The sequence below is a fragment of the Lynx canadensis genome, chromosome B4 (genome assembly GCF_007474595.2).
Source record: "Lynx canadensis isolate LIC74 chromosome B4, mLynCan4.pri.v2, whole genome shotgun sequence".
NCBI classification, from domain to species: domain Eukaryota; kingdom Metazoa; phylum Chordata; class Mammalia; order Carnivora; family Felidae; genus Lynx; species Lynx canadensis.
Window position 1 is genome coordinate 22,570,175 of NC_044309.1, and position 12,453 is coordinate 22,582,627.

Consider the following 12,453-nt stretch of genomic DNA (forward strand, 5'->3'; position numbering starts at 1 on the left):
TTACAGTTTGTACTGAGTCCTAATCTCTCCGTGTCCCCATGAACAAAGCACAGCTATTACCCTGATTGGTAGGCTTATCTTATCCCCAGGTGTGGATTCACGATCTGCTTTTCTGTAATCCATTTATAAGGTCTGGCTTACAAAGATGAGGACAGACTTCTTCCACATAGTTCCTTGCCTATTATATCTGAAAAGAATGTTAAGAAATAATCTAGTCCACTAAGAGTTAGGGAAACTGAGGCCCAGAAGGTAGTGGAGGGACTTGATCAACACCATAAGGCCATGCTTGTGACTGGAACTTTCCCAGCTCCTTCTCAAGTGCTCTTTCCCTCACAGAGGCCGTGAAACATTTTAGGTAATGATCCCACTGCGCCATTATTTACACCAACAGGTTAGAGTCGAAGCAGGGGACCCTGTGCTGTTGTCCACAAGAAAAAAGGCTGAGAAACATTGTCCTTTTTCATGTTTTTCTTAAATAGTTGGCCTTACCAAAGAATCTCACTTCCCAGGTGGGCTTTCTCCAGGGCCCCCAGGAGAATGTCCTCTCAAATGAAGCTAAGCAGACTCAAGCCACAGCAGGCTGCACAGAAGTAAAAGCATCTGTGTCTACTGAGGTGTTGGTGTGTCCAGAGCAGAGGGGACCCATCTGATCTCTTCCAGCCAAACAGCCTGACAAACCGGACTTAGGTCAGCCCAGAAAAGCAGTCGCTCCTATAGCCTCTAGACATTTTAGAACTTAAAAAATTATGTAGTGACTAATTCAGCCCTTTCATTTTATGGGACCAGAAACTCAGATGTGTAAAAGTTAAAGGGCTCATTCAAGATCACACAGCCAGGTTATTTCCAAGCCCAGCCCCAGGCCTGACTGTCCGCATCCTTGGTGACGAGTTTCTTATTCCCTCGGAATGTTCCCTGACCAACTGACCTGGTCCACAACTTGGATTTTTGGGTCCCTTCCCCATGGGGACAACAGGATGCCCTGTTTCTTCATTATGAAATTAATAAGAACCACTTCCTAAAAATATGCCTCCTAGTGCATACTAAGTGTAAACTGATAAATATCTAACAATGATCACAGATGACATATTTAGGCGTGTGCCAAAGTGTATGAGTAATTTAGTGCTTTCAAAGTTTGACGCATGCCCTAAGGTATGGGTGCTACATCTGTTGCACGGCCTTGCTGCTTTTAAAAAACATGTTTAAATATTCATGGGTATCAGAAAATTCATGTCTGTTTTTTGAAATAAATTATTAATCAGCCTGTCACCAAAAAACAAAATCGAATTTATAGAGCATGAACTTAAACGTGGAGCGATCGCAGTATCTCTGAAGAGTGTGTTTGCGGTCATACGATCGCATGTAGTATTTTCACACAGACATACAGCAATTGTTTTACAGCAATTTTCTTGAATTTCCATGTTGTGCAGTCAGAGTACTGGAATAATAAATCCGTATGACACTACACGAAGCCACTTTTCATTATGGAGCTCAAGCCTGATGAGGTGATTAGAAACAATTGGACCCCACTGTCTTGCAACCATTTTTATTTATTTACTTATTTATTTTCATGCAAGCACTTTTAAACGGCAATGAGTCACGATTTTCTAGAGACTTTCCCAAACTCAGGGTGCTACTGCTAGGGTTTCCTCTACACGTTCTTCCAGAGTGTTGCAAGGAAGTCTTAGAAAAAGAGATGGGAGGGAGGTCAAAGAGGCAGAGGTCGCCCCAAATTTCAAACTGAGATACTTCTCCTTGATGCAAAGTCAGTTGATAAAATAGATAAAAATAGTGCTTGAGAGTAGATGGGATCCTTTCTTTAAACATTAATAATATTCAGTTAATATGTTTACATTTGTGAAAGTGATTTTAATCTCATTTAAAATGTTTAACTGGTGGGCCGCCTGGGTGGCTCAGTCGGTTAAGCATCCGACTTCGGCTCATGTCATGATCTCACGATTCATGAGTTTGAGCCCCGGGTCAGGCTCTGTGCTGACAGCTCAGAGCCTGGAGCCTGCTTCCGATTCTGTGTCTCCCTCTCTCTCTGCCCCTCCCCTGCTCGTACTCTGTCTCTGTCTCCCAAAAATGAATAAACGTTAAAAAAAATTTTTGTAATGTTTAACTGGAAAGTCATTGATTTATAACTTTGTCTATAATTTTACTTTTCAGTATTTTGATTTCCTTATAAAAATGGACCTACAAATATTTTAAGTGGGTAAAGTGTTTTTATTTCGTGATGAATATAATGTTTATGCTAGGTGATCAAATGTAGGTTTGTTTCCCAAGAATTACTCTCTTTCTTTGCTCATGTGCATAAAATGCCTCAATTATGTTTTATTTGAATGGGAGAATAACTTCTCACCATTGGCATTATATACAGTGCCCCCCTTCCCCACAAAATGTACCATGTAGATTATAACTGAAGACAATGGCTTTCATCTTCTGAGCCCAGAGACAAATTTCCTTTCACATCCAGTATTTTTGAGACAAATTTCCTTTCATATCTAGTATTTTTGAAGTGAGAGCGTATTTGTTAAACATTTAACTATTTCGTCATTGTGTTGGGTTCTTCGTATTTTCCTTAAGGAAATGCTGTAGAGCGGTCAGGTTGAAATCCCATGTTGTAAATGTTGCCATGGTAAATGCAATCTGGGCCTTTGCTGTTGGTTCCTCTTGGATGAGCATGTTTCTAAATTAATCATAAACCAACCTCATCTTTTTAAAATACCTTTAGAATCACACTAAGTTTTTTTCATGGCTCAAGTGAGGTTTTCAGCTTCTTCATATTGTCACTTGTGACTCCCTCCCCCCTCCAGCCACAGGAGGGTCCTTTAGGGAATTCCTGTATCCTCACCTTCTGTGAGCTCTTGCCTTTGCAGTAACCCAACCCCTCTCACACCAGCTTGTAATGAGCTACTTGAAGGCTGGGGCAGCCATGCAAGCTTGGGCTAGTCATTGCTTCAAAGCAATTACTGGCATATTTAAAGGAGGGAAGCAAGACCAGTCCAAGAATCCCTCACTTCATTTAAAACAAAACATAACCCAGTAATGCCAGAGATTGCGATCAGCCCACAGAGCGTGTGCTGCACCTGGAGGAAAGGAATGCGTCTTCCTGCACACATTTCCCTGAGCTCAGCGCACCGGCCTTGGGGAGACTCAGTGTAGACGGGGCTGAAAGTGCCCTGGGTGGCCCTTCTGCTGATGAAAGCTGAATGTGGAAGGAGAAGGACTTCATAGACGTTCATATGCTTTTAAACAATTATAAGGTAGGGCTCTAAGCAAGGTGTGGGACTTCTGTCCTTTGCTGCAGTATGGCTGACACTGGAGCTCTAAACGCTGGGCTCAGAAGGAGAAACAGACCAGTGGAAGACTTTCTCTGCTATTCCTTCTAAACACCCTGCACGTCCAGTAAGTCAACCTGTATGCAGAAAAGTCTTTTTAAAACCCACTGTGGAAGAGAAAAAAAAAAAAGCATCGGAAGGATACTAGTTTTGATCTTGGTGGTACTTTTTTTTTTTTTTTTTCTGGACTGCAAATACATTTTCTTTTCCTTGCTGAAAGTATTTGAAGGGGAAACCATTTTCATTTGTGCGCATTCATGAGATAAGCAGAAAACCAGGTGTTTGGGCAAAGTAAACTATTAAATATTTAAATATTAACCAAATCTCTTTGAACGTATTGTAAGTATTGGAGCTTTATTGTCTCTTTAAGTGTTAGCTTTCCTTGCTCAAATCTTGAAAGAAAGCCCGTGCTACCTGGTATTTGTGGGTGGAGGACTCTGGGGAAAGACTGATACTTTCCTAAGAACAAAAACAGGATAGAAAAGCCGAGGTCACTTTTCTCCTTTTCCTTATTTATTTTTGCCTATTTTGTGGTGAAGGGACTTTTTTGTCTGGTTGATTGTAGACAACAGCTGGAGTGTCTGTTCATGTCTTTTACCTGATTCTCCAGGGCAGGCAAAGGACATGGCCAAAATAAGGCTCCTTTCATCTGCCATAGTTATTGCTGTGTTTGATTCCAGGAACATTCAGGACCGATCGCTCCTCAAAGTGTACAATAAGGACCCTGCGCACGCATTCAATCACACACCGAAAACTGTGAATGGAGACATGAGGGTAAGTGTTCCCGTTCTATTTTTAATTTTGTTCGACAGGTCAGACCGGCCCATTCGTTCTCTGGCATGGTCTCCTGATGGCAACCACAGTCCACCATCAGATCTTAAAGGTTCTCAACACTCATCTTGTCTGATGACTCATTATTTGTTCCTTGGTAAAGAAATCAGATTTCCTGGACATTTGGGGCAAAGGGAGTGATATAGGGCCCGACACATCCTCATTTATCTCTAAGCATGGAATTTCGTTGTGTCCTCACTCCGAGGGGATCCTGAGAATCTTTGCATAAAAGTATCTGTGGTCTACGTACAATTAACTTACTCAGAGGATCTCTTGCTCTTTTTTTCTCCAATGAAAACTAACAAAACAACAACAACAAAAAAACCAATGTACAGTTCCACGTAGAATCTGTTAACATTCTCCTGTCAGCTATTCCAAGCATCCTACTTAAATTGTTCCCTTTCGAATTGAAGACCGTTTGCTGCTGTACTGTATTAATATTATCAGACCTTATCTGAATCACGTTGAAGGCATAGTCCAAAAATCTGCATGATTTGGGAGCTAAAGTTCTCTAGATGTAGATCATCTCAGAAGATTATCCAAACATTCAAAGCACACAGGGATGTTTTGAAGAAAAAAGCACCGGGGAACAGAAAAGGCAGATTTTTAAAATCACATTAATGCAGGTTCGCTAAAAAGGGATTGAGTTTCTAACAATAACGTTACGTTCCCCTCCAGCTGTACCTCCTCCCCACCACACACACAAATTTAGAAGATGCTGCACCATTTTATATCATCCTTTCTGAGGATTAGCACTTTGCTGGATGCTGGAGTTTAACTAGAAAAAAGTAAATGAATAGGTGTTCTTGTCAAAGAGACCCAGGCACTGTCCGTGTCGTGGTAACATTCCCGAGGTAAGGCTGTCTCTGCTTCCGGACAGCACGTATCAGTTTGCTGTTGTTGCTGTAACAAATGAATATACGTTTAGTGGCTTAAAATGACACAGGTTTACTATCTTAAACTTCTCGAGGTCAGAAGTCTGACATGGTCCTCAGTGGACTATAAACTCCAGGAGTCATTGACAGGACATCAGCTGTCCTTTCTGGAAGCTGTAGAGAGAATGTTTCCATTTTTCCCGGTTTCTGGAGGTCACACGCATTCCTTGACTTGTGGTCCCCTTTCTCCATCTTCAGACTCAGCCAAATAGCATTTCTCTGACCCTGCTTCCATCATCACGTCTCTAACCCTCCCTCTTCCACTTTTAAGGACATTTGTGATTACATCGAGCCCACCCAGTGCTCCAAAATAATCTCCTTATTTTAAGGTCGGCTCTGTAGCAACCTTAATCCCCCTTTCCTGTATAGTCAGAGGTTCAATGGAGTTGGATGCAGACATCTTTGGGGGACGATTGTTCTGTGTCCCCCACAAGGTGTGTGAGTTTAGGACCGAGAGGCCAGGAGGTCCAATCGAAAGCACTGGAAGAATTTCTAGGGAATGCTGGACTGCAATATGAGTGATGACATTGTGGGACAGAGCCCACACCTTGGGAAAAAGGCTTCTTGCGTCCTCAACTGCTTTTTTTATGTCAGAAATGATGTGCAATTTGAAGTGAAGGCTGTGTTGCTACTTCAGAAAATCTAGGATTTTGAGGCTTATTTTTAGCTAGTTACACTTTAAATGTAAACCAGCACCACGTGAAGACAGATTGAGTCATGCTGATCATGAAACATGGACTGAGTGTCATAGTACCCTTGCTTTTTATTATTTCATTATTTTTTCTCACTGACGTCCTTAAGTGTCTTTGTTTCCTTGGTATCCTTATTTTTTTGGTATGTCTGGCCTTCGAACTGGACTTTCGTGGCTGTCACAGTTCTGTTTCTGTTACGTGGAGGCCACACGGGGCCCCAGAATCGCCTCTGAAAATCTTGTTTATGGCTGGGGAGGACACCTGTTTTAACTCTTAAGCAGATGTGGTACCTACATAAAGACCAGCAGTGAGCACGTAGAGACTCAAATATCAAGCATATGGATGAAACCCGTTAGAATTCAGAACTTTGGCTATGAGTTTCAGTAAAGCTGTTCTGCTTTCACTTTTAGACGAGACCCTAGCGATCTTTCTGTGCTGCCCACAGCCTCCTTTTACACAGTGGTGTGTGTGTGTGTGTGTGTGTGTGTGTGTGTGTGAGGAAATCAACTGTTGTCCTCAGATGACAAGACAGCACATGTTCGCCATCCAACCCACAGACACGCTTTTAGGTTTCCATGAAGACTACTCAGATATGAGAAACAGAACATGGTTTTAAAACCAACGAGGTGTGATCATGCCTGCAGTTTGTAACTTGGCCCCGATTTGCAGATTCCAGAAGCTAAGAGACATGGAATTCTCTCTCTTTCCTCCATGAGCGTGGCTGCCTTGCCATTAAAGGAAAGGAGGTTTTGGTGAGCCCGGCCTGAAGCCCAGCTGCATTACCCCGTCAGTTATGGTAAAGAACAGAAAGAGAGAACAAAGCAGGGATCAATTGTTGTAGACTAAACCAAGCTGCGTGGTAGGCTTAGGGGAGCTCCATCCTTCCGTATGTTTGCAATGTGCGCGTGGCCGTGAAGAAATCTGATGATAACTACTCGTATGAGTCAGTTACGCAGCCCTGCGCCTGATGTCATCTGCCTTCAACCACCAGCCTCCAGATGCAGCCTGGGACAGCCCGCCCGGCTGCCCACTCATTACCAGCAAATATGCATATCAGCAGAAACATTGGTTGGATCAAGCAGGGGTGCAAAAACAGCAACACCAGAGCTTGGCAGTGGCCCCTGAGACCATCTGGCAACGGTGCCTTTAAGATCTTACCTGCAAAACCCAAGAAAACGTGAGACTCCGAATCCACCACAGTCCGCTCCCCAGAGCAGTTTTATGATGGCGGTGGTGTTACTCAGGAAGCATGTTAGACTCAAGTATTAACTTTGAGGTTTTGGGCCCCAGAGCATGCACAGAATATGCCTGCTGGGGAAAACATGTGTCTAGTTTTTCATTTAGCATCTAGCTGAGCACTTCTGAGGCTAGTCTGTGGAAGGAGACTTGTAGTTTTCTGCTGGAACTGAGCACACCCGGCTCCTGATTCTTTACACGTGGGTGCAAATCACCCTGATCTAATTTAATCACATGGCTTTTGTTTTATTACAAAATTAGATAGTCGCTTTGAAATTTAGTTCCCAAGGGATTGAGCTCACCATATGGAAGAGGCCCTCTTGCAAAAAATGGTGCATGCATTCACAGGGCTTGCAATTCACAAATGTACAACTCAAAGATGAGCCATTCCATTTTGTGGCTCTCAGAGGGTACCAGTGACTTCCTGTTCACCAAACCCAGTGGCTTTTTCACAGTTAGGGCCTTTTCTACCTTTTTACGCACTTTGAGATTACTACCTGAGATTTTCTGCTCCCATTTTTCAGTTCTTTCCCTCTTGTGTGTCTTTAATTTTTACTTGTGTGTGACAGCTTTGCGTTTAGATATGCATTTCAAACACACTCCCCAGAATTGGCCCTACATCCTAAATTATTTCCTAATACCGGAATCAGTCGCTGCCTCCCAGACCTCTTTTATTTCAGGTCCGCATTTGCACCAACCAATGGTTTCCTTAGAAATCTTGGTTCCCATTACACCGCCATTTCTAAATCCCCTACGTATGTTCAAACACATCTCAGCCTGCTTCATTCACTAACTCCTCTTCCTTCTGCCCCTAAACCGTCTTCAGTGTGCTCAGGCAGAACTCACTACAGTGTGTGTGTGTGTTGAGTGTGTGTATATGTGTGAATTTGCTTTTGTTTAAATCTGCACCTTTTCACTTGTGGTTTTTATCTTACTGCTGGCTTCGCTTACCTCAACGTGGATGACCCTAGAAACTATAACCCTAACTTTGCATTTCTCTAGACTTCAAGAGCTCAGTGTTCAACTTCCAGTGACTATCTCCATGTGGATATTCTTCCAATGTCTCCATTATATCCTGTTGAAAAAAATCCTAATTTCTTTTTCTCCTAAGTCCTTTTCCTGCTTGCTTTTCTATTTTTGCACATGGTAGGGTGACTGCGATGGTGTATGTGTGTGTGTTTTGAAGGGTGGGGAAGAAGAGACTTAAAAAGTTGAGCTATCAGTGATTCTTTAAGTGCCTGACCCCTGTTTCTCAACACATCCCTGGTCACCAGAGCTCATGCAGGCCACTCAGCAAGGCCTCTCATGGATGGTCCTTCTACCATTGCCTGCACCACTGCTAACTTTTTTGAGCATTTATTACACACTCCTACAGGTGATCTCATTTAATCCCCAGGACAACATTTTGAGGCAGGCATCGGTATAAGCTCTCATGTTCATAGCTCAGAAAATAGTCACTTAGGTATGTTAAGAAATTTGTCCAAGAATACACAGCTAGAGAGTGGCAGAGCTGAGATTTGAACCCAGGTAGGTAGGCCCCGGATCCTCAGCTCTTGGCAACATGACTCTGCTGCTCTAGGTCTGGCGTTCAGTATTATCCTAGCAATCAGTCGTGCAACAGTCTTTAGCCAGGCTTCCAACTCTTCTCACCCCAGTCTAATGACGACTGTTCCCCAAGCCATACCCCTAAGCCCACCTTCCCACTGTGCAAAGAATAGCACAGGCCAATGGACAGTAGTATCATCTGCACCCCAACACCCAAGCAGAGACGCCTCACAGTTCTTACTCCAGGTGTGTGAGGTGGCCTTTCCTTCCCCAAATATCTACCTTTCAAAATTCTATCCATCTAGCACACTACAAAACGGTTGCCCAATTCCTTCTATAAGCTACTGGCCTGAGAAAAGGGTTGGCGGGGACAGTATTACGTTTCCTGGGTCACATCTATACCCTAACAACCAAATGCCATGTGTGTGCCATGTTAGGATCCTGATTGGAACAACCAACTCTAACAAAAGAAAAAAGAAAAAAGAAAAAAATCTTTGAAACCCTTTAAGAAATCCGAACATGTGTTAGAAATTGGATGATATTAGGGGATAACTGGTAATTCTGTTGGGTATAATAATGGCTTGCTGGTTATGTTTTTTAAAATGAGACATACTAAGTGTTTACAGGCTAAATGGCACGATAAATGGGACTTGCTGAAAAATAGTCCAGCAGAGTAAACCCAAAAAGTGGACATAGGTGAGACAAAATTGGTAAACTGCTGAAAAATGTCAAAGATAGATGAAAGGAATTCACTGTATTATTTTCTCCACTGTTTCTGAATGGTTGAAAATATCTGCCTTAAGATCTGTCAAAACACAAAAGCTTATTTTTAGAGGCCAAATGAAAGACCACCTACTCGATGAAGCTTTCCCTAATGCTCTGTCAGAATTTATCTTTCCTTTTTGGGGCACGTTGCACATTGTCCTCGTGTTATAATTATTTATCGATTTATTTTTAAGTAATAGCACTTTTTTTTTTTTTTATTTATTTGAGAGAAAGAGAGAGAACATGTGCGGGGGAGGGGACGTTAGAGAGAGAGGGAGACGGAATCCCAAACAGGCTCTGCACAGTCAGCACAGAGCCCAATGCAGGGTTTGAACCCACAAACCATGAGATTATGACCTGAGCCAAAACCGAGAGTCAGACGCTTCTATGATGGAGTGACCCAGGCACCCCATGGTATTATAATCATTTAGATGCACATTCATCTCAGTCTGCAAGACTGTAAATTCTCCAAAAGCATAAACCGTCTCGTGTTCATCTTTGTATCCCTCAGAAAGTCGGCCGAGGTGTCCTACCCATGGTGAGTGTAAACACGGAATGCATTGAGTACTATCATGGTAGTGCTGTAAATACTGTATTATTCATTTTCTGTCATTAACGAGAACCCACTGTAAAAATATCTCTCTGTTCTCATCACCAGAAATAGTTGTGCTTCTCCTGGTTTATTTTTGTCATATGGACACTTTGAATCTTGAAAGTGATCATTTTCCCTCTTTGTGTTGCTACTCTAAAGCTTGGAATTAAATTTGTGGCCCGCCCACAACAAGCGTACAGGCGTTTGCGGCGTGTATTTTGTGTGTTGGCTTCGTTCCTGGCCTCTCTTTTTTAATTTTCCTATTTTTATCTTTTTGTCATATGCTCCACTTTGACTTTTTTGGGGCAAAATCGTAGTGATTTATGTGAATTCTATTCCTTTGTGGAATCAGGCAGAATATAAGAAGTATTCATTCTATACCATTGTTTTTTTTCGATGTAAGGTAAGAGACCTTTTTGTATCTCTACAGTAGGCAATGTGTTAAATACTTTACATACTGTCTAGTCCATAGCTCTGCAAAGTAGGTATACTGTCTCCATCTTTATGGATGATACGACTGAGGCCAGTGAGTCTTTCCCAGGCCCACAAGCTGGTAAATGTCAGACATCGGATTTGAACCCAGTTCTTTCTAACTCTTTGTATTCAGTTCTAGCCTCCCTTCCTTGATATTTCTATTAAAGTTTTTTAAGTTTTGAAATGATGCTTCTGATGAGATTTTAGAACATGTAAAATATCCTTTCTTAATATCTGTTTCACTTTCTTAACTCTACTATGCATCTATTTCGTGGCATCTTTTTATATTTAACTTTGCTCCATTTCATTCTTTTTTGGCCAAGCTAAAAAGATACTCTCCACCCTTACCCCCACTCCCACCCACCCCCCCAAAAAAAATAAAAGAAGAAGAAGCATATGTCATTTAGTATGTATGTCTAAAATGGCCATGCCTTAGAGCTTTTTTCCATGGGGTAGTGTTCTGGCTTAGAGGAAGGTTTCAGGATTTGGGGAGGGATGAAATAATCCTATAGAAATGGAAGAGGAAAGAACCCCAGAGAAATGGAAGTTTCCAGGGCACCTGGGTGGCTCAAATCTATTGAGCATCCAACTTTGGCCTCAGGTCATGATCTCACGGCTCTCGAGTCGTCAACATGGAGCCTGCTTGGGATTCTCTGTCCCCCTCTCTCTTTACCCCTCCCTGCTTGTTCACTCTCTCTCAAAAATAAACAAACATTTTTTTAAAAAAAGGAAAGAAGTGGAAGTTTCCAGAAACACTCTTTCATCATTCAAGGTCCTCCTCCTTGACCCACCACCACCAGCAGTGGTATTAGTGACTATCATTCATCACCTACTGACTCTCTGCCAGGTACTGCTCCAAACATCGCACCCCTATTCATTCTCATTTGATTCTCAGAACAACCCAGTGTGAAGGAAATTCTCATTATCCCCTGTTTCAGATGTGGGAGCCGAAGGTCAGAGAGGCTAGGGAACTTGCTCGAAGCCGCACGGCTCTTCAGTGGTAGAACTGGCTTTGGAACCAGGCAGGCCAACTCTAGGACTGGCCTTCTTGCTCACTCTGGTGGCCACAACTGTCCTTCCCCACTCTGCTGTCTTCTTCAGCAATGTCCATGTGCCACCTATGTTTGGGGACCTAACTCAAAAGCCAGTATTTTTAACATGACCTCCCTACCATTTCCTTTCGCCAAGCCTGTCTCAGAACCTCCACAGGACCTTAGCTGTCCATCTCCTTCCCTTTCTTCCTGCCTGCCATGGACACACCAGAAGTTCCTTTCTAACCCCTGAGCTTCTTTAGGGGTGAAGGTTTCCTCCAGTTCATCTTCATGCTCCCTGTGTTTCCCTCTGGCAATGTCCTGCTCTGAGGAAATTCTCATTAACTGTCCGGATGAAAAAGGGGTTCACTTCAGCACTTTTCCTACTGCAAACTTTCCGTGAATGCCCTATTTGCTAAGATCAGTACAATGATTTGTAAATAGAAGTGTGAGCATTTGTAACACATTCCCTAGCTTATCTTAGTGGTAGTTCCTGACCAAAATGAGAAATGAGAATATCTGTCTTGTCCTAACAAATTCTCCCATCCTATCAATAAAATTGTATAACAGTTAATAATCCTAACTTTTCTTAACGTTTATTATTTATTTTGAGAAAGGGAGAGAGAGAGAGAGACAGAGTGCAAGCAGGGGAGGGGCAGAGAGAGAGGGAGGCACAGAATCCGAAGCAGGCTCCAGGCTCTGAGCTCTCAGCACAGAACCCGATGTGGGGCTCGGACTCACAAACTGTGAGATCATGACCTGAACCAAAGTTGGGTGCTCAATGGACTGGGCCACCCAGGCATCCCAATAACCCTAACATTTAAGATGAGTCTAACAGATGTGTCGGAGTGAACTAAGTGATTGTCAGAAAAGCACACATGTTTTCCCTTTTTAAAAATTTTATTTTCAGGAGTTAAATTCACCTGTGGTAGAAAGTACACTAATCTCTGGATACCCAGTTAAATATAACAGATCTTGTTTTGCTGTGTTTTATAATTCAGTAGGACAAATTTG

At 42.6% G+C, this 12,453-nt stretch overlaps 1 protein-coding gene across 1 annotated transcript in view; it reads left to right on the forward strand.

Moving 5' to 3' along the window:
* Positions 1-12,453, forward strand: part of KIAA1217 (KIAA1217 ortholog) — a 305,103-nt gene that overhangs the window by 205,261 nt on the left and 87,389 nt on the right. The window contains 1 exon segment of the mRNA XM_030321322.1: positions 4,019-4,112. Coding sequence (XP_030177182.1) covers positions 4,019-4,112 — 94 coding nt within the window.